Consider the following 26,863-nt stretch of genomic DNA (forward strand, 5'->3'; position numbering starts at 1 on the left):
TTTCTTACCTCGCTGCCATTGTAGAAAGTTCTCTACCAAGTTTGAACACACACACTTTTTGACGTTGGCCGCCTATCTAGACTCGAGACCATGTGGAGAACCCGCGCGTCCGATCAGTCCGAGCTTGGCAGCTTCCCCTCACGCGTAAAGTGCGACGCGAACCTGTCTCTGCAGACTTTGGAAGAATGGCGACGATAAAGGCCATCGAGGCTCGCTCAGTATGACTTGATGACCCTGACACTAAGCGGTGATCATGCACCCGGCTAATAATTTCACTCCGTTAGGTCCATCAAATCCAGTCTGGGCAGGTCATTGTTGATCTGTGCTCTGTCGCCAAAGAGTTGGTTGAGAACAGTCTCGATGCGGGCGCAACGACCATAGGTAAGCAGGGCCTCAGATCAAACAGCGACTATTTCTCAAAACGCATGAAGACATTTGCAGACGATTGGACATTGACATGTTGCTAGAGGTTCGATTCAAAAACAACGGGCTGGACCTGATCGAGGTGCAGGATAATGGGAGTGGCATTTCGCCGGACAATTATGAGAATGTGGGTGAGTTTGCGTCCGAAAAAAAGAATCACAAATTTCCGTCAATCGGTGATCATTTGGCTTACAAGACGACGCGGCCTTTCGCTCAGCTTTGAAACACTATACCTCTAAACTCTCCTCCTACGAAGACCTTACAAGCCTCCACACCTTTGGCTTCCGCGGCGAAGCCCTGTCTTCGCTATGTGCCCTTGCCGACTTTCACATCACAACTGCTCAAGCACATCAAGCGCCTCGTGCCAATCGGCTGGAATTTGAAATATCGGGAAAATTACGCAAGACTCAGATTGTGGCTGGACAAAAGGGAACAACGGCATCCGTGGAGGGTATCTTCAAACGCCTGCCCGTGCGAAGACGAGAGCTAGAGAAGAACATCAAGCGAGAATATGGAAAAGTGCTCAACTTGCTCCACGCCTACGCGTGTATCAGTACCGACGTCAAGTTCAGTGTCAGGAACACTGTTGGCAAGACGAAAAATGTGGTCGTCTTCTCGACGAACGGAAACCGCACGACAAAGGAGAATATTACCAATGTGTACGGGGCCAAGACACTATCGGCACTGATCCCTCTTGAGCTGGAGCTCGAGTATGAACCTTCCGGTCCCATGAGGCATCTCGGAGGTGGAGGACAGTCTCATCAGCTTGTGATCAAAGGACATATCTCTCGACCGGTCTTTGGAGAAGGGCGTCAAACACCAGACCGACAGATGTTCTTTGTTAATTCGCGGCCGTGCGGACTGCCGCAGATTGCAAAAGCATTCAATGAGGTATACAAATCATTTAATGTTTCGCAGTCGCCCTTCATTTTCGCCGACTTCCAAATGGATACGAATGCTTACGACGTCAATGTTTCACCGGACAAGCGAACCATTCTGCTCCACGACGCGGGGGCCTTGATTGAATCACTCAAGGTTTCTCTGCTGCAATTATTTGAAGCAGCCGACCAGACAGTTCCGCAGTCACAATTAGTGGGCTATAAATCCGCAAAGACAACGCCAAGACAGCAAGGACTAGGGTCGCTACCGGGTTTTATCACTGCTCGTGAAGTTGCCCAGGAAAGCCTTGTCGGTACTCCAGTTCGGAAAGAGAGCCATACTACCATCGATGATTCGGACAAAGAGACCGGGGAACCGCCAAATACTGCGGGAAGCAGTATCAAAAGATTCATGAGCACGCAAAGTGAAGTCGGTGTGGTGGAACCCTTCTCAACGCCAAGTAGGTCTACACGATCATCGCGCCAGACGCCATTACCCCCTACGATTGAACCGCCTAGTTCCACCGGATCCCGGCGTGGGTTCGAGGATGAGTCCCAAAATTCGCCAGTGATGGCATCACATAAGTATTCCGACCCACCAAGTCGTCACCCTTCCTCTCCACCTCGCAGACAACCATCAGCATCAGCTCGACTTCCAGATGCGTCTGAAGATCTGCCAAACATTGTGCAGAATGCGTTCGATCGTATGCGTCCTTGTCGACAGCAGCGTGAAATGGCCACTATTACGATTGGCGAACACACAGTGACCTCTATGATTGGCAGCGCTCGGCCGCGGAAGCGCTTTACTGATACTGGATATTTGTCGAGTGATCCTCCCAAGCGAAAGCGAAGAATACATACCCCGTCTCGGCCTGGAATTTTTGGGGAGCAATTAAAAGCTTTTGCGGCGCGAGGATCACAGGTCGAAGGCGAGGACGAAAGTGACCATACCGAGGGAGAGGAGGAGGAGGAGGACGAGCCTGGATTAGAAGAAGAGGAAGAGAAAGCGGATGATGATTCCAACAATGCAACAGAAACAGAGAGTGGAGTCTCTTTGAACAAGCGCCCAGATACCCAGCATGGGCGAGCTGATGGGAAGGCTCATTCATCTGACATCGATCACACGGACGGCCTTCTGAACGTTGATCCGCAGACGACTGGCCCCAGCAATGACGGACAGAAGACAGCGCAAGAATCAGCCATTGTCACGGAAGATGACGCGTTCCTTGACGAGCTCGCAAAGAAGGCGCAGGAAGAAGCAGTCGTTCAACGGCTGATCCACCAGGCAGAAGAAAAAGCCGTTCTACCTTCTACTCACAACACCAGTCGTGCGAACAAGTTGAACAAGGGGGCTGCCCATCGTGATGCCACTGTTTCCCTAGTCAGCACTATAGACACCTCGGCCCCTCAGCTCCGCGCGCAGATTGAGCAGCTGCGACAAGGCATCAGAACCCATGAGATGCCGTCTCATCAATTGGATACAGATATCGCAGATGACCAAACGGCAGAGGATCGCCTATCTCTCACTGTCAGTAAAACAGACTTTGCGCAAATGCGTATCATTGGTCAATTCAACCTGGGATTTATTATCGCAGTCCGACCGGGACATGATCAAGATGAGCTCTTCATCATCGACCAGCACGCGTCGGATGAGAAGTTTAATTTCGAACGCCTTCAAGCCGAGACGTCAGTGCAGAATCAGCGTCTGGTCCGGCCCCAACGCCTCGATCTCACCGCAGTCGAAGAGGAGGTTGTACTGGAGAACCGGTCCGCTCTTGAGAAGAACGGGTTCATCGTGACTGTGGACGAGAGTGGTGACGAGCCGATTGGCCGAAGATGTCAGCTGGTCTCGCTGCCGCTCAGCAAAGAAGTCGTTTTTGGTTCGCGCGATCTGGAAGAGTTGATTGTCCTCCTGTCTGATTCTCCCGCGACCAACAGCGTGTCGGTACCTCGACCCAGTAAAGTGCGGAAGATGTTTGCGATGCGTGCCTGTCGGTCGAGTATCATGATTGGAAAAACTCTGACGAGCCGCCAGATGCAGCGGGTCGTGCGGAACATGGGAACGATCGACAAGCCTTGGAATTGTCCTCACGGAAGACCGACAATGCGGCATTTGATGAGTCTGGGGTCGTGGGAAGGGTTTGATGAATATCGAGACTTCCCGGAGGACACGGCGGTAGACAAGGAGGTCGGCGCCGGCGGTTTGGACAGGTGGAGGAGATATGTAGAAGATGTACAAAGAGACGCTGCTGAAGAAGATGTTGAGGCGGACGAGGGAGATGCATCATAAGCGCTCTCGTCACTGTGAGACTACAGCTCGCATCTTCGATCCTAAGCTCATACGAAGGATATAGAGCCATCTAATCGGTATCTGCACCTGTACCTTCACATGCGCATGCATATAGTCATTGCGTCCAAGGTTTCGATTAAACGCCGCAGTAGAAAAAGGACCAATTTGAGTTCTGCAGCCCTAAGTTGACTGGATTCCCTACCACATCCGCCTTCTCTCATCCTGACCACCACCGCAACCAAAATCTCGACGACTTTCTATCATCCGCCTTCTTTCCTTTGCCTTGCCAGAGTCCATTCCCATTTTGCACTGGCCCATCTTCATCGCCTGCCACTCCCAAGCGTAAGATCTCATCCATACCCATCTGTTCGTCTTCTTCTGAAACACCTCGCTGCCCCCGATGCTCTCTATCATCATCGTCTCCCTCGTCCTCTTCATTCTCTCTCATCTCCACCCCATCCATCATGTCCTCCAAAATCAACAGATCGCGCTCAATCATCTCGGCCCAATTCTGGACATCCCCAATCTCCTTCAACCCCTCCCTTGTTTCCTCCGCCCACCCTGTCCACTGCGCATTTTGCCGCGCCAACTGCGCCGTGTGCTCTACCAACTCGGCTTCTTGCCGCTGCAGGGCAGCCTCGTTGGCGGTGATGATGGCGGCGCGGTCGCGGAGGGGCGCCTCGAGGTTGGTCCCTACTGAGCGGAGAGTTGCGGTGAATGCGGCCAGTGCCTCTTGCTTTTGGTGGTCTTCTGTTGAGTCGGGAAGATGAGTGGTTGATGGAGCGTAGTCTGTCATGTTGGTGTCCATGACTTTTGCTATATATTGACGCGTATGACACAGGTACGTAGGTGGAGGGGCAAGCTTTGAGGATATGTATACAGGGGAGTGGATTCTCAACTGATGGCGGGGTGCCGATAATAGTAGGAAGATTGAAATATATGTTTCCAAGAAACCCGACTAGAAAGCAGATAGACAACCTCAGGCGGCCTTGGACTATATATGCAGACGAGAAATTTCTTGGGTAGCACTCGACTGATCAACAAAGAGGGACAAAAGAGGGGAAGAAGAAAGGCGTGGAAGAAGGAGCTTGTGCTTACAGTAAGTTGTTCCGGGATAATAGAGTTGTGTACTGTACAAAATGTACGTATGTAAATGAGTGCGTGAATTGACCGAACACGAAGTATCAGGTACCTCACTGAACAGGGACATCTACAAGATGATGTGTACCAACCTAGTCCACCATTCAAGTGATACTACGACCCTCATCGAAATATTCTAAGTAATACACGGAAATGCGGAGAAAAAAAAAAGATCATGGGTTGACCTTCGATGAAATGGACGATCCTAACACTTGTTGCGGTTGCCTTTCATTACCATTTGATAACCCACATAGATGCTAAGACGAACCCCATGGGCTCACGGGAACCACATGTAAAGTGTGTTCAATTTACATATACCGACTGCAACCGAACATGAGAGCACCCTAGTCTTTGAACTGACCTGGCTACGCGCAAGTGTGCAAGTGCAACCCCCGCAATCCTAGTATCACATTGGCGATGCAGTCGTCTGTCAGTACTTCAGAAGCTCTTCTGGATCGCGGGCAAGAACTCTGTCTAGGAGGTCCACCGTGCTAGCCGGACAAGAGTGAGCCCAATCATACAGACATACGCATTTTGTTCAAATGCAGGAATTACGCCAAGGTCAGGTAATTTGAAAGTACAAAATCCATATACATAGACTATAATTAATAGGTTGAATGCATCAAATATTGACGCCCCGGACGTTGGGATAGCGGGAATGCAAATTGGATGGGCACAAGACATAGGATAGAAACAGATGTATAGAACTTGAGACCCAGAAGATTTTCAGAGGAAGAGATATACCGTCGGACCCATAGAGATAAAAACAAGACAAATCGCTTGAAGCACGTGGAGCAAGATGATAACTAATAACACAATGACAGGAATGTCTTCGATGCGTATGATTCGCTGAAGTGGAAGGGACGGTTTGAATGCACACACCAAAACGATGTGCCCGAGTGCATCCGGCGTTTCAAGATTGAAAGGCGAATAGTCAACAATACAGGAGTTCGAAGACTGCATCTGGTTCAAAGAGACTTGAATCAGAGAAGGCCGGAGAGGACTGCTTCAGTTGCTATAGAGACATACAGAGTTAGTGATCAATTTCTCCGAATAATCTCACAGGACTCTAAGTCAAGGTGTGACGAAGAGATGACATACCTGAATTAATGTATGGCCTCTTCATGTCTAAGTTGACGCCGAATCGACGCTCAAGCTCCTGCTTGATGCTCTTCTTGGTGACAGTCATCAAGTCAGCCGTGCGTAGGATCTCCCGAATTTCAGCGAGAATCGCATCGTCACTAGGGAGGTGGCTCAGGTCCTCCATGCTCATATCGGTATCCAAATGGTGGCTCATCATCTCTGAAGGTGCCAGAGACATACGAGATCCGGATGCAAGAAGTGGTAGATCAAGCTGAGAAACCGGCCGCGAAGCTGCGTAACCGTATTCGGATTGAGCGAACGGATGCGCACGTGTGCCATAGGAATAGCCGGACATCTCAGACCGATCATCACGGGAAGTTTGACCCTCCTGTGCCTCCCATAGCTCCATTTGGTACTCCTCCCAGCGCTTCTTGGGAATAGATGCTGGGTCAAATTTGCCTTCATCTGAAATTACCACCTTGCGACCCTTCTCTCCAGTGATGATACGAGTGTTACCCCAGGAGAAATCATCCATGTGCCAGAAAGAATAGAGAGGAAGGGCAAGACTGAACACGGGAATGGCGAAGACGTAGATGATCATCCAGCCAATCATCTCCCACTTGCGACGCATAATGAAAATGAACGCTTGCAAACCATAAATGACACCAAGCAAGACGAATGCAATCCATGGCACCATTGATGGATCACGCACGAGCCAAACGATCAGATAGATGATGTACGCGACAGTGACCGGCTGGATGATAGTGCTGAGCAGGTCGACAAAGACGACGAAGCGCATACTGAAGCAGCAGAAACCACACAGTTGTTGCAATGGAATGAGTTCAATCAAGTTGTGCACGGTTGAGTTGATCCAGCGACGACGCTGCGATAAGAAGACAGTAAAACTCTCTGGTGCCACGGTCCAAGCATGACAGCGGAAGATGTACTTAGTCTTGAACTTGGGATGATGCTTGAGAAGTAGGGTGGTCAAATAACGATCTTCACCCAGATGAAGCAGGTTCTTCATGTGGAGCGTGTCCACACGAATCTCAGAGTAACTCTCAACAATCTCCTTGCTCACAAAGAGAGGCTTACCGCTTTCCGCTGAGCGAACGCGATACATACTGAAGCATCCAGGTAAGCAGGTGACCGAACCGAACAGACTCTCGAAAGCCTTCGTCAGATTGTGCGAGATGTAGTATTCGTAGACTTGAATCATGGTGATGATAGAAGTTTTGGCGTTCGAGAGCGACGTCTCACCGCAAGCGGCGATAAGCCGCACATCAGACAAGAAAGCAGAAACGAAGCGCGTTGCAGAATCTTGGGCCACAACCGTGTCGGCATCAACCTGCAGAATGTACTCATAGAACGTCGGGTTGACTCCAATGATATTTCGAATCTGGTGATGCATCTCGAGCTCCATGGGGCTCATTGGGAGATTGTAATGAACGCGGTTCAGGAAGCGCATCAGGACCATTTGTGAGTCACGCTTACCACGATTGCCAGGACGAGAGACTTCAGACGGCTTGCCAACCTTGACGACTACCAAGTAGGGTACGATGTGGCCCTGTACCTCGTATAAACCAGAGTAAATCTTCGCCATGTTGTGCTGCTTCATACCCTCGCCTAAGCTTTCAAAGCTAAGTGGCTCGGGATCGACTGACTCGGGAACACCAAGAATGTCTAGAACGATGCGAGGAGTAGGTCGGTCGTTACCCTGACCAATGATCATACCATCGCAAATGACCAAAAGAAGTTTGCGCTTGTCGTCATATCGCATACGAGCCATTGAATCAATCGCACGACGCAGAGAATCTTCATCTTCGGTATACGCAGGCACTTGACAGATAATGAACTTGTCGAGATTCTCGGGCAGATTCTTTTTGCCAAACTGCAAAGCAGCAAAGAATTTGAAGACGATGATCAAACAGATCATGACCGAGATAGCAAGAATGAAGTATTGAGCGAATTGACACCGGGCCGAGTTACGAGTGTCAACGTGGCCGACGAAGAAGAGATTATCAAGGCACAGCTGCATGTGCGACCGCGTGGTAGGATCGATTTGGAGATCGTTCCAGTACTTTGTGACATCGGTGCCGGCCTTCTGCTGGAAAAGACTGACAAGAAGTGGGCTCATGTAATTGGTGTTGACATCACTCTTGGGGGTCACATTCTTAGGGAACCGGGGAACCCGAGGCCCAGCAATGTAGTAAGTCATATCGTAGACCTTGCCGTCAATGCTGACGATATTCTTGCCATCTTGATCAGCGAGCTGCTTCATGTATTTGTCGGTGAATCCCAGGTATCCTTTTTTGTAATTAGCCCGCAGCATGACCATTTGCTCGTAGAACCAATCAGGACGAGGATCTGAAGTCCAGCTGCGGAAATCATGATATTTGGCATTGATGTCATAGTCGGCGCTTGAAACGAGAGAACTTGAGTCATTCATGTTGGACCGATAATCCAGAGGAACACTCGGATCGACTTTACCATCCACACCTTGACACAAAGCCGAGACCTGAACAGGAAAGAGGTTGGTGGCATCGGTACCGGCATAATTTTTGAGAGCCTTCTGCGGCACGATATCAGGGTAATGGTACGGTATGAAGTCTCCCAGATTGAAGACCACACCACGAATAGCAATGAAGGAGTTCTGGCCATCTTGGCCATTGTGGCTGCTCAGTTCTCCCTTGGAATAGACGTGTTGTGTCGGACAGACCAGGCCAGGGAAGGCGACAATCATGAACACGGCGACGGCGCAAGCAAACCAAATGATCATGTTAATCGCGAGCTTCTCACGCCAGGCCGTTCGAACATCCTTACGCTTCATGCGGCCGATCCATTTGATCAAGAAATCGGGGATATAGAAGGTCAGGAGGTAGACCAGGAACATCCACCGTTTCCGGGACCCAGAAACTGGGACATCGTCGACTTCCTCCATATTCTTCTCATTACCTTTCTGCAACATCTCCTCGCGTGTTTCCAGGTTGCGGAACATGTCGCCCGAGTTGAAAGCCGAGGCGCCGGCATCGGACTTGCCATCAAGCTCCCGGCTGCCAAAGTAGCCGCCTCCTTTAGACTCGTCCCCGTAAATGTACGCCCCAGGAGACTGATCTGCAGGATTCAGTAGGCGAACCTTGGTGTCTGCACCGCCGGGCTGGAATCCTACATCTCCTTCGTCAGAGCCGACGATCCTGCCGTAGGTAGGCGCTACCCTTTCACCAATCTTGGCCAAGTCGGCCCAGCACCGCTCACTCAAGAAAACTCCAGTGCTTCCCACTCGAGCCTCGTTACTCGGCCATCGTCTTTCATCCAAGACCACCTCGGCCTTCTCACGATCACTTCCCACAACAACATTGCCGATTTCGGCCAGGCCGAGGAACTCAGCGAACGGTAAGAAGACAGTGAAGTCGGCGTTTCTCAATCGTGAGCTGATTTCGGCAATGCCGAATGTTTGTACCTGCATGCGCACACATTTGCTGTCGAACTGATTGGCAATGCGACGATCATTTGGTTTGAGGCAGATCACAAAATAGGGATTGAGGTTCGGGGCGCTGAGACTCTTGTTGATGATTTCGAGACCAGAAAGGAACTGGCCCGCAGCACCCTGAGATTGACCCGCCACCAGTCGATCCTTCCGACCAGCAATACTCCGCCGGGAGCTGGCGGCCTGACTGTCGTGATCATCTGCGTCTTCACTTTCGGCGCGATCAGCAAACAGTTGACGAGCCTGCTGATCGTGCTTGCGGCGGGCCATACTAGGCATCCGCAAAGGCTTCGATGATACCTGGGCTTGCACGATTGTAGTCTTTTCGCGAGGATGAGACACGGTCTGCAGCGCCTCCTGCCCAAAGAGCTCGCGAACGAAGTCACTTCGAGTAGACTTCATGAGATTCATGAGATCTCCCGACAGCACCTCTCCATTCTCCTCGATGAGACCAGTGACAGAATAGTCAACCTCGCCAGCGAAATGTTTGACGGTAAACGCCGTGCGAGCCTGCGAAAGGTACCCGGTGCCAACTGTGTTTCCACCATCCACAGAGATTGCTGGATTTTTGCCCTCGAAGCGTCGTCGGACGCTCTCAAGGAATTGGGCGTCACTTCGGCCACGTCGAGTTTGATCGTCTAGAATGCTTAGAAGGCCATTGCCACTCTTCAAAAGGCCACGAACAGTATCGGTGTTGTCAAAGTAGCTTGTTGCTGGAACGCTGATCTCTTCTCGGTCGAGGATATCTGCTTTGTTATCAAAGAACGATTGCAGGCAGTAATTGTAGAGAGACTCAGTTGCTGCATTACTCAAAAGCTGATCGAGCGTGGATCCAGTGGCTGGAGCTTGAGCGAAGCCGGGGAAATCAACGATTGAAATCGTGTTCACCACGCTGTCCTCGGCAGCGCACAACTTCTGGTTCACACTTTCGATAACGTAGGTGACGAGGAGGGAATAGATTGACTTTGCAAAAGAATCTGCATTCTCTCGAGCTCCTCGAGGGTCCAGCATGACAGTCACCCGCTCCCGATGAATAGTCTTAGTTTTGTAGCCTAAGCTGTTCTCGAGAGCTTCCGCACTCAGGCCCAGGAAAGCGGCAACATTGCCAAGAGCATCTTTGTTTTTCACAACGGTGACTGTCTCTCCTCCTTCGTGAGAATAACCACCACTCTCCTCAGCGGCGGTCATGGTTGTGTGTCCCGAAACAAATTCCAATTGGCCAATGTGCAGGATACTGGCCAGAATCTGACAGATTTCCGCAATTTCACCGCGCGAGAATTCGAGTTTCCTCAGGGCAGTCTTAAAGTGCTGGAAACCCTCATGATCATTGACCCCAACTTTCAGCTGCGTTGGATGACCAAGATAACGCCATCGCTTGTGGCCAGCCTCGGATGAGAGTTTCCCACCTGCCGTGGTGATATGAGTGGAATTATCGAAGCCCAAGTGAGCCTTTTCGGCGGCACTAGTTCCAGCCAACAAGTAGTAAAGCGCATGGAAGCTGCGCTCCCCAGTTGGTACAGACGAGATGCGACTGCGCTCCAGTCGATAGTCGATAATTTTACCGCCAATTAAAGTCGGGTTGACCGTTGATGATCCATCGTACTGTAGCTCCAAGAAAAGACCAGCCTTAGAAGCGGTAGGAGTAGTAACTGATTTGGTGGTGGTTAGGGTGTCGAAAACAAAGGCTGCGTAGGACAGCTTGGAGGACAGCGGTGTTGATGAATAGGAGAGAAACGAGGAGAGTAAGTGTGAGCGAATGGTCGTTTTACCCGAGCCACTCTCTCCCCTGCAGTCAAAGAACTGTATATTAGCTCAGACGTTTCTTTAAAGCCACACATCATTGAATAAGGCATATACCCACAGAAACACAACGGCTTGATTCTCCCCGCGTACACCTAACCGAGTGAACGCACGACGAGCAAGATCCTCAGCCTCTCCAGCAGCGCTACCTTCCTTCTCTCCGTCCGGGCCTTTTGTAGCTGATGTGTACGTGTTGAACGAGATCAATGCTTGAGATGACAGACGAGCAGTGGGAAGTCCGACGTGAAAGCTATCGAGGTCTGTTAATAGGAGAAATATAGGTGAGACGGCTCTTCGGTTGCTTCTGCACTGACCGGCTTGCCAAATGGGCTGTCAGATGCGTATCCGACTGAAGGTGCGCGGGGAGCGAGGGGAGCGAGGACTGGGCGTGGGCCGGTGTGCTCCCGGTGGTGTTGCCCGCCATTTTAGAGGCTCTTCACCTCTTCACGGTGAGGGCGACCGACCAGATGGGTAGCTATAAAGCCTGGCGAGATGGAACGTGGATAGCGAGCGAAAAGTCCTGACTAACAACGTAGGTCGTGCCCAACAGTTTGAGGTCACTAAGCTTGGAACGAACGTGATATCAGGAATGCCTGCAAGAATGAAGACCCCTAGTGATGGTCAGGCCTCAGTGACACGGGGGTGCCAGGGTAATAGTGGGCAAGCGCACGAGATTTGGATTTGATGCACAGGAAACGAGTGATAGCAATCAAACCAGCACGACAACGAGGGTCAACTGAGAGGACAAAAAGTCACTTTGGTTTGGGGGATCACAGAAAAGAGCAGTGGGTGTGGACGATCATTTGGTCTGGGGCTATACGGAGCTAGCGGTATTATATGTACTGTGTAATTGTATCAAGCTTTGTTACAATACCACAGGGCATCAATAGTGGGATACTACATAGGATACTAGGACGTCTTGTGTGAACTGCACGGTGCACAACCGTACACTAGTAACAGTCGGCCTACGTAATATTTACCGACCTTTGCCTTGATGAGTCGATTACGATTGATACTGTCACATAACCGTGTGCAAAAGGGTTTGGTAACGTTAGTTACAAGGTTCCTATCATCTGGATGAAATACCCTGCTAATGCCTTACTTACTCTGTCATGAATGATGACTGCACAATCTAAACAAATATACTGGTAGGTAATTTTATGTATTATTAATATATATATACTTTCTTTTTCTGTCTCCACAATACTGACTGAACATAGGTCAGCTCCTTTGCTTTCTATTCTCTTAGGTTATATCTATTCACTCTCTGGGTACTGGACCCTGATCGTGATCCAGTCAATTAACAATCTGGTCGTCTTGGAAGCTTTGACTCGGGGCTCCATCGGTACCAAGCCTAACATTAACAGTACGTATCCCGGTACCAGGGAACACTAAAGTTACCGCAGCAGAGCTAAAGATAGATCAGATTGGGCCACCCCTGATTTGATTCAGCTATAACGAACCACACTCTTTGGTCGTTACCATAAATGGGATCTTGGAAACTCAAAACTCTCCACTCCGTACACGGCCCCCTAGATATACCGACGTATACTGAATACTCGCTCCTTTTGAACCGAACCCGATTAGTCTACGGATGCCCTTGATTAATATACTTTACTCCTTGCTCTCCATGCGACCTGTCAGCCGCACGTTATCAAGTATAGTAACAATTTAGAGAGTATACGAAAATCAACAGTGCAGCTCATGCACACGTATCTATGTACATGCTTTGAGTATAATATATCAGGTACGTACCCCTCGCAGGTAACATATGGATGCGATTTTCAGCCTAGTGTCCTCTCAGCCTCTCACACTCGTAGAACAGAATACATGTTAAGTTACGGTATGCTATATATACGGCATTACGGCTCTGTTCACGCCAGGATTTCGCCTGGCTAGAGCTGGATTGATAGGAGTAGAGTAGTGGATCAAAGGCTAGAATTACTCCACTACGGTAACAAAGTTCCCATGAACGGGCCTATGTGATTCGACTATAGAACCACCTCAGGAGTCCTGCGATATCCACCAAGATCGAACGCGGTTTTCATGAGCTTGTCTTCCGCAGATTTTGATCCATCGGCGGCATCGAGACTTATTGACCGAATACGATGAAGCCGCCCGGCCCTACAATCTTTCCCCTCTGTATTACTTTGACATACGACATTTTCGGCCAGAATCTCGCGCGACCGGTTCCCACCTCCTGCATTAATGAGAGTCTATTACTGAGAGATACAGTGATGATCGGCGTCGAAAGTTCCCGAGACAAATGAGTCGACAGTGACACTCGTAGCATTATTACAGCACTCTCGTGTATGATGACACCGGCACACTCTCAGACAAAATACAGTCATACGGTGGCAACCAGTAACATATTTCCAGAATGGCGCTCCCACATGTGAGACAACCCAAATATAGCACCCGACAGCGGCCTATGAGTAATGTTTCCTGTAATGATCCAGATAAATCTTGAGTTGTACTACCTAGTACCTACAGTAGCAGATAGCTGAGTAGCACCTCACATACGGTAAATGATAACAAAGCCACAATTGTCAGTATGTATGTATGTAGAATTGTACACGGATATTGGGCTGTTAGGTCTAGGAAGTTTTATAAAGTTATCAGCCACATAACAGATAGAACATTATGTGAGAACTCAGTACTGAACTACTAATTACCCGACCTTGGACTATTTGGTATTTACCAATGAGACATAGTCTATAAAATCAGGTTCCCCGTGCCCCTCCCAAGGACGTATCAAATTAGAGCCATATCGTCGATCAGGAATGAAGGATCTTAGTAGTGCCGAGCCACAATAGTACCTAGTCTTGTGTATCAGCTGACATTTCAAATAGCCCCCTTCTTCCCGAAGAAACAATCAATCCGAGCTTATTTTTACCCGTCGTCTTCCATCTATCAACTCGTCAAGTCACTTAGTAATGACTAATATCTTGTACCAGCATGCTCTACAACACGAATGCTCAGAGCCTTAGCATATTTCAGTATGTCGCCACCCAGTCGAATTATCCTCAGCGTTAAGATTGAAGTATTCGGTCCGTCGAGATCTTATCAAAGTTCTAATGCTATTGCGGGAGTCAATTTTGATAATTAGTATGGACACGCCTTGATCCGGGACGTCAATGCTCGGACATCTTGTATCAATCTCAGTCTGTAGTAGTGTACTTAAAGTCGTTGCAAAGCACACTTGAGGGACTTAGCTACTCTCTGCCTCAAACTACACGTTCCACAGTATCATCATATAGGACGTGTATTGCATATATGTCGTAGGAAGTAGGAACATAGGATGATGGTCTATTAGATAATGTGATATTGACCATATTAATGTACGTGAATTGATACGCATAGGGTATTAGGTAGTGCCTGAAGGCCGGAGTCATCAGAATCAGTGGGTAACAGCCATATTAACTAGTGGTGGGCCGGTGGCACTAACCTACAACTGCATGTGATCAAAGTTACATGGGTGTGATCTGTAATACCGGCCTAGGCCAAGTACACAATATTACACTATACATCACGCTAGTACGGTAACAAATATACGCTTGTACAGTACAGTATGTGCGTAAATATAGTACAACAAGTGGCCCATACCCGATCTTCCCCAGTTCCCACGACCATATCACCCTCTGCTTGAGGCCTCCCTCGATTTTTCCCTTATGCCGGATGCTGTCAGTCGTTTTCTGAATTTCGACCTCAATCTCAGCGTCGTTCTCACATATTGTTGAAACCCCTAGGTTTCATTCTCCATTCGCTTACACGCACCTTGTCCTTCAGTCGCTCGCTAATTTACACACTCGACGTCTTGTTGGCTTCGCTTTGTTGACACACCCCTCAAGTCTCCCCTCGCCCATCTCACTCTACGCCCGAACAGCTCCCAGCTTGTGTATTCTCCTGCCATTGTGGTTTTCGCCCATGCACCAAGACTAAACTCTACGATTGAACTGTTGTTCTGGTCATATTGGCCATGTCGAACCGCTACTCGGTTTATTCTACCCAGTCTGCCGGGTTCGCAGGCCCCCGTCCAGCAACTCAGCAGCCCTCCCAGGTCTCGACAACCACTTTACTTAATGCTCTCCATTCGTTCTACACAGCTGGCCAGCCGTATCAGTTAGACTCGGCGACGAGCCTCGCTGTGAATACCTGGGTGACTGCTGCTACAATCTTGCCAGATGGTCGCAATGGAGCCACGTTGGATCGTGATTTGGCGGTGCGAGCATGGGAACATGCCAGGAGGCGAGCTGAAGATGGCTGCATTGTTCTAGGGTTTGTGTTCACTTTTCGATCCTTTCATTCTCCCAAGGACTTTGGCTCACACTTTCCTAGCTCTCTTCATCAGTCCACGCCGTCGCTCCTCGAGCCGTTTCTGACCGCACTACCGGTTACCACACCCCAAGTCGTTTTCACATCTTTGTCGGCCCTTCGGCCGTTTCTGTCAGCAGTGACTGCATTCAACCCATCGTATTCTCTCCATTCCGCGCTCTCAGCCTCGTATACGTTGACCCTGCAAGGCACCGTCATTGGACTCTCTTTGGCTCTTTCCACATCTGGCATCAACGTGCGCAAGGGTCTGCTGGAGATTTCCGCAGAGCCGGGCTACCGGGCCTTCGATGTCTTCTACTACCTCCTCACCTCTGCATCGACTCCAGCTGAGCGGGAGTTTCTTGGCCTAAAGGACTTGTCTCAATATACACTCCTCAGCCGATCAGGAACTTACGAGCCTCCATCCTACCTTCCTACTGCCGATGATGCGGCAGCTGCTGAAGATTTGCGGACGAACCTCAAGGCCATCGGAATAAGAGGCGCGTCTCTGCGAGGCCTGTTGTCGGTCCTTGCTGGTATTCTCAAGCTGGGGAACACTGCTGGACTAATGGTTGATCAGGAGGAGCTGGAGGACGTTTGCGAAGATGTCGGAGGTCTTCTCGGCCTTGACCCGGAAGTTCTGCTCCACAAATGTTCTACCAATGAGCGTGAAGTTCTTATTGCTGGCATCTACGAAGCGCTCGTGGACTGGGTCATCAGTAAAGCCAATGAAGCCATAGCTTCCGAGGTCCAAAATACCCTCGAGCATGATTCCAACACTGGTGGCGCAGGTGTTGCTTATCACGCTGACGAAGATACGGTAGCTCTGACTATCATTGATATCCCGCGGCCAGCTTTGGGCAAGGCTGTCGCAATGCGTGGTGTGTTTGATGACAGTCTCGGGCTCAATGCTGAAATGAAGGAGGATGGAATTTCTCTCCCTGCCGTTGGTCAGTCCGTCATTGGTGAAATGCATGCTGCAGTGACTGAAGTCGAGCCGGACCTTGGCATGACGACGGGCGCTGCTGGTCGTGAGCGTGAGCACGAGATGGACGTACGCCAAAGCGTTCTAGAGAAGGTGGGATTGGAAGCCGATACCGACTCCTTCTTGCGCAAAGTCTTGTTTCCTGTCGAGACCGAGGGCATTTCTTTAGGTCAAAGGGGGCGCTTCGATCTTTCTACAACTCTCGGTAGCAGCCGGGTCTGGTATCATCTCTCCATCCATCCCACGGATGACCTGCCCAGCCACCTTGTGGCCAATACGACTGCCTGGTCTGCAGGAGCTGTTTCACGCCAACTGAGGGATTGGCGTCTGCCAGAGTGGGCAAACCGACGTTTGAAGCAGCTTGACTTCACAGCTGATTTCGACGTAGAAGAATTCGTGGCTCGGTACTCACGTCTTGGCTGCACCGAAGGCCAGGACGGTGTCGAAAGTTGGATTCTTGAAAGAGGCTGGAGCAATGGTGATGCCATTGTTGGACAACAAAGAATCTGGATGAGGGAGGGTGCATGGTGGGAGGCCGAATCCATGCTCGACCTTAAGCCAGATCCAATGCTTACCAACCCCTTCGAATACGGAGGGGCTATGTACGAGTCTGGCTATACCCCTGACATTAACCCAGTCGCTGAGAATGCTACGCTCCTTGGCGGTGACATGGTGATGCACAACCCGAGCGTAATTGTTCCAAGCGTGATCGCCGGGACCAAGTCAGTTGCTCCCACCGGAATTACGACAACGGGTGCTGGTGACTATGGTCTTGGCCACAAAGGTGACGACAACAAGGGCGACATCGCTTATTATGATGACTATGGCCGATACATTGGTGATCTTGATCCTGAGTTTGGTGACCCAAAGCACATTGAAAAGAAACAGATCTCACTCGGCCGGCGACTTTGGACTGGATTGGTCTGGGCTCTTACATTCTGGATCCCATCATTCCTTCTACGATATCTTGGTCGCATGAAGCGTCCAGACGTTCGTTTTGCCTGGCGAGAGAAAGTTGTTCTCGTCGCCCTGATCTTGTTTTTCAACGGAGTCGTCTGTTTCTACATCATCGCTTTTGGTGACCTCTTGTGTCCTAACAAGGATAAAGTGTGGAACACCAGGGAAGTCAGCTGGCATACTCAGGACAATAACTTCTTCGTCAGCATTCATGGACGAGTTTACGACATTTCCAAGTTTTGGAAATTACAGCACAGCGACACGAATACTAAGACCACGGCCAGCAACATGAAACCCTTTGCAGGGCTGAATCTGGACCCTTACTTTCCGCCTCCGCTTACTCAGTATTGCAATCCGTTTGTCAGTTCCGACAACAATAATCAAGACATCCAGTTAAGTTACAACGATACGAACGCAATTGTGGATCCTACTGCGAGCCATGCCTGTGGAAAGCGAAATCAGCCTGATCCTAATTCGAAACTCTACCATGAGTCGTGGTACGGAGACATCTTCTTGCCAAAGATTGCCGACTACTACAAGGGTGAGTTGGTTTGGTCAAAGGGCACGATAAACAAGCAAGCCAATGACGACGCCCGATACTGGGTCATTGTGAATCAGAAGGTTTATGATCTTACCGACTACTTCTACACGGTCCAGATCATGAACAACCTGAAAACGTATGACTTCCTACCGAGCGCCGTAACCGACTTGTTTAAAAACCATCCAGGCGAAGATGTCACAGACAAGTGGTTGGACACTGCAGACTTCCGCAATGCGCAAAGATGTCTCGACTTTGTCTTCTACAAAGGCAAGGTTGATTTCCGCGATAGCCCGAGATGTACTGTCAACAACTGGATTTTGTTGGCTTTCACTATTCTCATTTGCGCGGTGATCCTTGTCAAATTCATGGCTGCGCTTCAGCTCGGGTCGAAACGTCGGCCAGCTCCTCAGGACAAGTTTGTCATTTGCTTGGTTCCCGCGTACACCGAGGGTGAGGACTCCCTACGAAAAGGTCTTGATTCTTTGACAGCTCTTCAGTACGATAACAAGCGAAAGCTCATCTTTGTGATCTGTGATGGAATGATTGTTGGTGGTGGTAACGATCGTCCAACCCCCAAGATTGTCCTCGACATTCTTGGAGTGGATCCTAAGATCGATCCTCCAGCGCTTCCTTTCCTTTCAATCGGTCAAGGTAGTGAGCAGCTAAACTACGCCAAGGTCTACTCTGGGCTTTATGAATATGAGGGCAACGTTGTCCCATATATCGTTGTCGTCAAAGTTGGTAAGGAGTCTGAGCAGCGAAAGTCGAAGCCTGGTAATCGTGGCAAGAGAGACTCCCAAGTCCTTCTCATGCGGTTCTTGAACCGTGTCCATCATCGCGCTCCGATGTCGCCAATGGAGCTTGAAATCTTCCACCAGATCAACAATATCATTGGAGTGGACCCAGAGCTCTATGAATACTGTCTCATGGTGGATGCCGATACCAGTGTCAAGGAAGACTCGCTCAATCGTCTGGTTGCTGCATGCGCGGCTGATGCGAAGATAGCGGGAATTTGTGGTGAAACGAGTCTTCAGAATGAGGAACGCAGTTGGTGGACTATGATCCAGGTGTACGAATACTATATTTCCCACCACCTTGCCAAGGCCTTCGAATCTTTGTTCGGCAGTGTTACATGTCTTCCGGGCTGGTGAGTACCTATTCATTCAGCGCCACGAAGGACGCCGGCTAATCCATAATTTAGTTTCTCTATGTACCGTTTGAGAACTGCTGACAAGGGTCGCCCTATTATCATTGCCGACAAGCTGATTGAAGAGTACGCCGATATTGACGTCGATACGCTACACAAAAAAATCTTCTTTCTCTGGGCGAGGATCGTTTCCTCACAACACTCATGACCAAGCATTTCCCGACTATGCGTTACAAGTTCATTCCTGACGCGTTTGCGAGTACGGCGGCTCCAGAAACCTGGAGCGTTCTCATGTCGCAGCGTCGCCGCTGGATCAACTCGACCATCCACAATCTTGTCGAATTGGCGGCTCTCAAGGATCTTTGTGGCTTTTGCTGCTTCAGCATGAGGTTCGTCGTTCTAGTGGACTTGCTGGGTACGATCATTCTTCCTGCGACATGTATCTACTTAGGTTACCTGGTTTACCGCGTCGCAAGTGGCACTGGACCTTTCCCTGTCATCTCAATTGTCATGCTGGCTGGTGTTTACGGTCTACAAGCCATCATTTTCATCGTCAAGCGCCAGTGGCAACACATTGGATGGATGCTTATCTACCTTGTGGCGTTCCCTATCTACAGCTTTGTCCTGCCTCTGTACTCTTTCTGGAGGCAAGATGACTTCACGTGGGGTAACACCCGTGTCGTCATTGGCGAGCAAGGTGACAAGAGAGTCATTGCGGTGGAAGATGAAGGCTTCGATCCTCGCAGTATTCCTCTTCAACGTTGGGATGACTATGCACTGGCCAATAACCTTCCCGGCCGCCGTGGTGAGATTGGTTTGAACCAAGAAAAGGGTTACTACAGTGGTCGTTACGTTGATGAGCACGCCATGGAGATGGATGACATGCACTCGCAATACTCATCGGTCAAGCCTGCCTCGACTATCCTTACTGGTTTCCCGGGTCAAGGTCGCCACACGGGCCCCTACATCCCCCCTCAGTCACCCGCTCCTTTCGCCGGCGGAAATGTGGCCGGTAATCGCAATTCGCAGATGACCAGTATGTCCCGCTTCACGGACTTCCCCCAAACGGGCGCTCCCTCGGCTGGTGCATCTCGGCACATGTCTGTCGGAAATTTGAGTGCATACCAGGACAATCCCGCCCTCTCATCTCGTCACAGTCTTGGATTGATGCAGAGCAGTGAAAACCTTCTCGCGGCATCTCGATCACGCAGTCCTCTCAGCCAATTTCCTTCGCGTCCGGCCAGCACTGCCTTTGACTTCCGCGCTGGTAGTGGACCGGATGATGCTGCGATAATCGAAGCAATTCGCCACTGCCTCTCAGAAGTCGATCTTGACACTGTCACCAAGAAACAAGGTATGTGATTACAGTCACCTCGATCATGGGCTTTGTCAACGAATACTAACTTATGATTGCAGTGCGTGTCCTCGTTGAGCAGCGTCTGCAGACTTCGCTTTCCGGGGAGAAACGAGCCTTTGTGGATCGTCAGATTGATCACGAGCTCGCAAACATGTAATTGGTTTCCGGTTGCTTTCTTTTTGATTTGCGCGTTCTCTGGCCATTTGCATATATCAGCGCGTATTCTTTCCATTGTCGTATAATTTGATCCTCCGAAGTTCACAATCAGAAAACATATTTCGGCACCTCTAGCGTTCTTGCTTGATCTTCTGAAACACCGATGTACATGGACTTTTTGTGTGCATTGCTCTTATATTATAATATTCTGAGTACATAAAGTCGAGCTGCTTTCGTATGGTCATTGGGTTAAATACCCGAGGCGCCACTATGGATGCCATTGGCATCAATGCGTAGATCGTGAAAACATATGCTCAATTATTTCGGGTTCTGCTTTCGTCGATACAAGCTCATATGCTCACGGCTCAGTCGGCCTGTCATGTTGAACGTTGTGCTCGAGCCAATTTCACCATGAGCGGCTTCTTCTCCCAGAGATTATAAGTTTCTTGGTTCTGCCAGCTCCCGACTTCGGCTTCCAGAGTCATGTCGAACTTCCACAAGATCTTGGCCGTAATCAGTCGCATCTCGGCGTAGGCAAGACTTGGGGGGAAAAAAGAGGGAGGTCAGCACACAAGCAAACGACAAGAGAAGAAGGACTTGAAGTCCGATGGGAGAGATAGGTTGAACTTACTTCTTCCCCAAGCAGTTACGAGGCCCCAGCGAGAAGGGATTAAATGCAAGGCGCTTATCGTTCTCAAAGCGAGGAGCTCGTTTCTCCAGCCATCGCTCTGGCAGGAAGGATTCCGGCTCGGTGAAATTGGATTCGGCATGGAATGTCGAGAAGAAATGTCCGCTCACGACTGTGCCTTCGGGAATATGATGACCATCGACGACTGCACCACCTTTGGGCACCACTCGAGGTGTCACATCTGCCACGGGAGGATACATCCGCAGAGACTCTTCAAGAGTAGCATTCAAGTATGGCAATTGAGCCACAGACTGGAAGTTGATCTCGTCGTAAGACTTGAACGCATCTCGGACTTCCGTCACGACTTTCTTTTGGACAGCAGGATTGATGAGCACGAAGTAGGTGAAGCCCGAGAGAAGCGTAGCGGTTGTTTCGCTGCCAGCCAGGATGAGGAGGGCCGCATTACTTTCCATCTCGCGAGGTGTCATGGCACGCTCGCCAGTCACTCGCAAGACATGAGTCATGAAATCTGGACGATCGGTCTTGGTCTGTAATCTGCGAAGAACTTTCTCACTGCTCAGGGCGAAATGATTATCGCGCATCTTGGCCCCTTCCCCTGAGATGAGAAGTTTGCGCAGGACCGGAGCCAAGATGGGATACATTTTGCCCGGCCGCAGTTGAACATTGACTTTGGCGCTCGTGAAAACCATCTTCACCCATGGATGATACTGGCTATCGCGTAAGCATCCGAAGGGCTCTCCAAAGGCCAGATCACCGATGATGTCGAAGGTGGTGAAGTTGTACCAGGAGACCATATCGACCGTCGCACGAGAGTTGTCGATCTGCCCCTCGAGTCGATCCACGAGGAGATCAACATAGGAATGAACCAGGCTCTCTTGATCCCTCAATGCCTTTTCGGAAAAGGCGTGAGACAACAGCCGTCGTTCCCTTGCATGGTCGGCTTCATTCGAGTTGACGATACTTGGGCCAGTCGGTCCCACAATATATGTTGCGGGATCTTTCAAAAACGATTGCTGGCCAGCTTTGCGATGTCCATAGATATCCTTCCATGCCTGCGCACTTCGATACACAAGAGTAGTGGGGCTCACTCGAACAACATCTCCATACTGATCGTGAAGCTCCTTGATCTTCAGATGATGCTTGCCAGTCACCAGCCAATAAAGGTTGGGCAGATTTGTACAGGCTGCAAGCTTGGGCCCGGGGAACTTGGCCAGAGGACTGAAGAATAGTCGGTACACGATAATGACCACCCCATAGATGAGTGTCTGCGTGCAGTCTCGCAGGTTAGTCCTCCTTAACATCAAACATACAACTGGGCTGAGGAGTTGAAAGCCTTACAGTCGAGATAGTAATACCCAACAGAACGCGAGCATTCGCCTCAAGGTCCAAGGAAAAGAAAGTGTCTGACACCATCCTTGTAAAAGTCATTGCTGGTCAATTCCGCTCTAACAAGGATCAGATGTCGTGCCGAAATAAAAGACATTCTGCAGCAGAAGGCATCAGAGCTTTTATACACTTCGGTCTGGACTGTAGCATAAATGAGCATATGACGTATTCAGTGCATAGAAGTCAGGTTCGACACGCATATTCTGGCAGCAAGCGCAGATTGTGTCACCTTGCCCGAGACTGTGTGGGACAGAGAGTTAGGCCGCCAGAGAACGTCGCTGGCTAGAGACAAGATCTTCTTGATCTGCGCATGTCGGGCTCATCCCTCCACGAAGGCTAGCACGGAACGTATATAGAGAGACTGTTGCAGCAACGTAGCATAAGTCCTCTATCTAGGTGTATTTGTGCATTTGTGCATCTGTGCATTCGCCAAAGCAAAATTCTAGCCCTGCAGTACACCTGATTGAATTTATTAGCCACGCCTCGACCATGCTACAGCTTCACTTTTCTCCACCATCTGCGCATCCCGGAATTTGGTGAGGGTTACATGCATTAGTGGCGCACCTGAAAGGAATACGCTGGCTTGACTTACTGCGGGGAAGAGACTTGCTCAAAATGGTAGTGGAGTGAATAATGTCTCGACTTCAGATCGACCTGTTTCGTCGAGAGTGTTGCCGATTGATCCGTGGGAATCAGTGGCTCAATGTTGAGGATATTCCATGTTGACCGATACTTGCAGACATGAAGAAGTCTTGCTACCATTGAACCTTTCCCGTCTCAGAGCCCGTCGAGTAATGCCTCACGAGGTTGAATTGCAGGGCCAGGAAGAGCCGTCGCTTACATGAGCAGATCACCCGGGCCCAAACATGAAGCACACTTGAGTTGTCATTGTCGTGTGACCCTCTCAGTCTTCAGTTGAATTTGTCCAATGCAAGAGTGTGAAACGTGTAACAGACGAACACGGACCCCATAATAGACAATCGGAGGAGAACCATTGTCGATCAGCCTTCGTGAGGAAAGATCGCCGCCCAGAAGGTCTATGAAGACATAAGTCTTGTGCACCAGCTTTGTGCATAAGGAAAGATTCACAAAGACATTGTATCGGAATGTAGGCTTCTTTAACGTCTTGTTCATCCCGCGTGCGTCAAGTGTTCTGCATGTACATCATCACAATGGCCAACTAGAGGCTCTTCGCCTTGCAGGAACGTCATTAGACCACTTGGAAATAGCCACCGAGTCTCCTGCATGACGCCGAAGAGGACGAGTTTCACGACTGCACAATAGTGCTAGAGCTGGCGTAGACGAAGATGAGACATACAGGATCGTCGACAGGGGCGCTGAAGGGCCGTGGAGGGCCGAAAGGGTGGACTTTGCCGCGATGAAATCACTTGCAGAGCAATGAGCTGCCGAGAACTCGTGGATTTCTCGTGCCGTCCATCTGCACCGAACAATTGAAGTTTTTGTAGACCCCGGCATCTTTCGGGAATGACATTGACGAGCGTCGGACGATACGGTTATTAGCAAATTGAAGTCCGCCCACATAGCTCTGTATTTCTTCCTTGACGAGGACTGTCACGAGGAACCTGACATATGGAAGGCATGCAGAATCTTCCGAACACCCTTGGGATTGTGACAATGATGATGATGGTAGTAAACGTCCTGAGCTCGTTCCAGAATGGCTCGAATCCTGGCAACCGGAACTTTTGCCTTCCGATCGTAGGTGAACAACCCGTTGACTTCTTCCCAATGTCATACAGCTGCGTGTACACCAAGCCACAGGTATGACCACCCTTGAACACGGCCATGACTAGGTTCTCAAAGCGCCGCAGAACATCATCGACATCGGCGGCGGTGGTATAGCTCCAGTCCCGCTCTCTTGCTTCACCATCCCGAGGAGGCGCAATGTTGACACCGCGGAACTCCGTACAGATGACCGGTGCTCCAGCCTGATGCTGAGCACCGGTATCGACAAGCGTGTGACCTGAAAAGCCAGAGTAGATAGGCTTGACAAACATTTCGCGGCGGGCTTTGGGACCAAGAATTCCACCCTCCATTTGGGAGCACGTCTGGGCGAGTTTAGAGGAATCTGCGTAGTCATGATAAGTTGTCAGATTGGTGAGTCCGTGTTCCCAGCCGCAGTTGTCATTGATGGGACGACTTGGGTCGAGGGTTCTTGAGCAGCGATTCTCGTCAGCGAGTCTGTCTTCTTATCAAGGCATAGATCACTCTTACTTGGTCAAATAGTAAGTCATAGCGAGCGGATATGATTCCGCTGCTCGATACTGTCCTTCGAGGATGGGTAGGCCCAGCTCTCATTGTTTGTGGTGTCCACGTAATCACGCATGGATGGTTGACGTCCCTTTTGACGGCTTCGATCCATTCCGTGTTCATGCATTCAACGTAGTCAATTTCAAATTCGTATGCATTAGCCATCTCGCCCCCATACCAAATAACCAAGACGATCTGCCCAGTAAAGAAATCGAGCATCTTCCCTTTTTGATGCTTACGGCACCCATTGAAGGCAAGTTCCTTTGCCATGATGATATCTGCTTTGAGAGCCTCGGACGAAGGAAGGGTCATTCCTGTTTCAGGCCAGTAGCCTTGGTCAAGATTCAACATCTAAAACAGCGGTTTACCGTTCAGTCGGAATGTACCATCGCCGGATTGCCACGACAAGCTGTGCATGCCAACCGTTGTGTGAACCTCGTCCACCTGGTTCCCTGAGCCATTGCGGAGACGTAGTACGAGGTCGTAAAGTATGGGGTGTTCGGGAGCCCAAAGAGCGATGCCGTTAAGCCACACTCCTTCCTGATCATATGGTGCGGTTGTTTGAAACCCAGCAATGTCATCCAGCTTCATGTCGAGATCAAAAGCGACGAGGTCCCGTTCTTTGGGGAGCTCAGCCTCTTTGGTAACAACACTCGACCCGATTAACAGGACCTCGATCTCCACGGCACAAATACCCTGTGGTGACCTGCCAGTCACAGCAATCTGCGCATGAACTTGGCCGCGCTGAATATCGTCTGCTCGTAAAAGAGTTCCGCCGCTGCCACAGCATAGCCGCATACCAGGCACACTCTCGATCCAAACGGACTGCCACCCCCCCCCCCCCCCCCCCCCCACCCCCGTTGACGTGTAAAAGATGCTTTCCGAAACAGGCTTCCAATACTGCTTGCCACGAGGCTGCGCCAGGTCACTCGGCGACTCTCTCGCACGCACGGTCAAACGAGTAGATTTGACACCCGCACTGAAAGCATCGGTCACATCGAGGTCGAAAGGAACATGGCCGCCTCGATGTTCCCCAATAAAAAAGCCGTCCACCCAGACGGCGCACTCGTAGTCGACCGCATCAAAGCGTAAGAGGAGTCGGTTTCCTTGGTATTTTTCGTCCGCTGTTCGGACATCATTGATGTGTCGTTCATACCACATCACTTCGTGGCCTTCTGGCAACCCGATTCCTGACGCCGCCTGACGCCGCGGGTTGAAATGCGTATGGAACCTCGATCTCAAGTTTGCTCTGGTTGTGAGCTGTATTTGGGGGAATGCCTTTCTTTGGCCATTCGTTGGCAAGTCCCTCGTTGCCATCGTCGAAGAGGAAATCCCAGACCCCATTGGGAGACACCCAATTGAGAGACTTACGTTCGAAGTCTGGACGGGGATACGAGGTAGCCATTGTGAAGGTTCACTTCGGCCAGTTGCGACATGCAGTACTCGTTCAGCTCTGCTCCTGTCCAAAGCGCTCAGCCACTCGGTCACCACTGGGATAGTGAATGGAGAGAATTGGGGAGATGTGAACTAGCAACCCTTCACTCCTTCCTCCCTCATTGCTACGTCAGCCGGTACGCGTCGATCCCAGTATTGACTTCTGTCCGAGTCGCTTAAGCTAACAGAATACCGAGATATCGACCTCCAAATTATTCAATGGTCAGCGTTCTAAGAAAGGACTCTGATGAGAGCCAGGTCTACTGCACTAAGCAACAACAAAAAGTGTCACCACTAAGAGGAATGCAAAAATGGTCTCCAAAGTCGATCTGATTGACAAGAATATCGCAAACAAAACATACGATGAGGCGAATCGTAGACAATGTAGGAATGCCGTGTCAAGAGTATTCGACGTGGGCCTGAATGGCGCCAGTCAAGGGGGGTATCATCGTCTTGACGCCGGGATTTGCAAAGGACTCCGCCACTATCTTCCCCCAAAAAGCCTCGCCTATACGATACCCAAACAATCGAGATCGCAATGGGAAGACGGCTGGGAAGACAAAGAAAC

General features: G+C 50.1%; 7 protein-coding genes across 7 annotated transcripts; 2 read left to right on the forward strand and 5 right to left on the reverse strand.

Moving 5' to 3' along the window:
• Window positions 1-185: 185 nt before the first annotated feature.
• Window positions 186-3,591, forward strand: N7539_001143 (ATP-binding mismatch repair protein PMS1; the record flags this gene model as incomplete). The annotated part of the gene is made up of 4 exons (XM_056930747.1): window positions 186-218; window positions 285-381; window positions 468-554; window positions 620-3,591. 4 exons carry the CDS (start codon window positions 186-188, stop codon window positions 3,589-3,591), a joined length of 3,189 nt encoding a protein of 1,062 aa, XP_056795040.1.
• A 217-nt stretch (window positions 3,592-3,808) lies between these two features.
• N7539_001144 (uncharacterized protein) lies at window positions 3,809-4,399 on the reverse strand (the record flags this gene model as incomplete). Its single annotated transcript, XM_056930748.1, has 1 exon — window positions 3,809-4,399. One exon carries the CDS (start codon window positions 4,397-4,399, stop codon window positions 3,809-3,811), a length of 591 nt encoding a protein of 196 aa, XP_056795041.1.
• A 1,315-nt stretch (window positions 4,400-5,714) lies between these two features.
• Window positions 5,715-11,525, reverse strand: chsE (chitin synthase class Va; the record flags this gene model as incomplete). The annotated part of the gene is made up of 4 exons (XM_056930749.1): window positions 5,715-5,746; window positions 5,833-11,087; window positions 11,163-11,351; window positions 11,416-11,525. The coding sequence occupies 4 exons, from the start codon at window positions 11,523-11,525 to the stop codon at window positions 5,715-5,717; spliced, it is 5,586 nt and encodes a 1,861-aa protein (XP_056795042.1).
• Window positions 11,526-15,080: 3,555 nt separating this feature from the next.
• Window positions 15,081-20,559, forward strand: csmB (putative chitin synthase; the record flags this gene model as incomplete). Its single annotated transcript, XM_056930750.1, has 4 exons — window positions 15,081-19,045; window positions 19,100-19,232; window positions 19,283-20,399; window positions 20,462-20,559. 4 exons carry the CDS (start codon window positions 15,081-15,083, stop codon window positions 20,557-20,559), a joined length of 5,313 nt encoding a protein of 1,770 aa, XP_056795043.1.
• A 626-nt stretch (window positions 20,560-21,185) lies between these two features.
• On the reverse strand, window positions 21,186-22,508 carry N7539_001147 (cytochrome P450; the record flags this gene model as incomplete). The annotated part of the gene is made up of 1 exon (XM_056930751.1): window positions 21,186-22,508. One exon carries the CDS (start codon window positions 22,506-22,508, stop codon window positions 21,186-21,188), a length of 1,323 nt encoding a protein of 440 aa, XP_056795044.1.
• A 1,657-nt stretch (window positions 22,509-24,165) lies between these two features.
• N7539_001148 (uncharacterized protein) lies at window positions 24,166-25,173 on the reverse strand (the record flags this gene model as incomplete). Its single annotated transcript, XM_056930752.1, has 3 exons — window positions 24,166-24,280; window positions 24,349-24,679; window positions 25,101-25,173. The coding sequence occupies 3 exons, from the start codon at window positions 25,171-25,173 to the stop codon at window positions 24,166-24,168; spliced, it is 519 nt and encodes a 172-aa protein (XP_056795045.1).
• Window positions 25,174-25,212: 39 nt separating this feature from the next.
• Window positions 25,213-26,266, reverse strand: N7539_001149 (uncharacterized protein; the record flags this gene model as incomplete). The annotated part of the gene is made up of 2 exons (XM_056930753.1): window positions 25,213-25,584; window positions 26,018-26,266. 2 exons carry the CDS (start codon window positions 26,264-26,266, stop codon window positions 25,213-25,215), a joined length of 621 nt encoding a protein of 206 aa, XP_056795046.1.
• Window positions 26,267-26,863: the final 597 nt, after the last annotated feature.

This window comes from Penicillium diatomitis (assembly GCF_028827545.1).
Source record: "Penicillium diatomitis strain IBT 30728 chromosome Unknown utg000001l_segment0_segment0, whole genome shotgun sequence".
NCBI classification, from domain to species: Eukaryota; Fungi; Ascomycota; class Eurotiomycetes; order Eurotiales; family Aspergillaceae; genus Penicillium; species Penicillium diatomitis.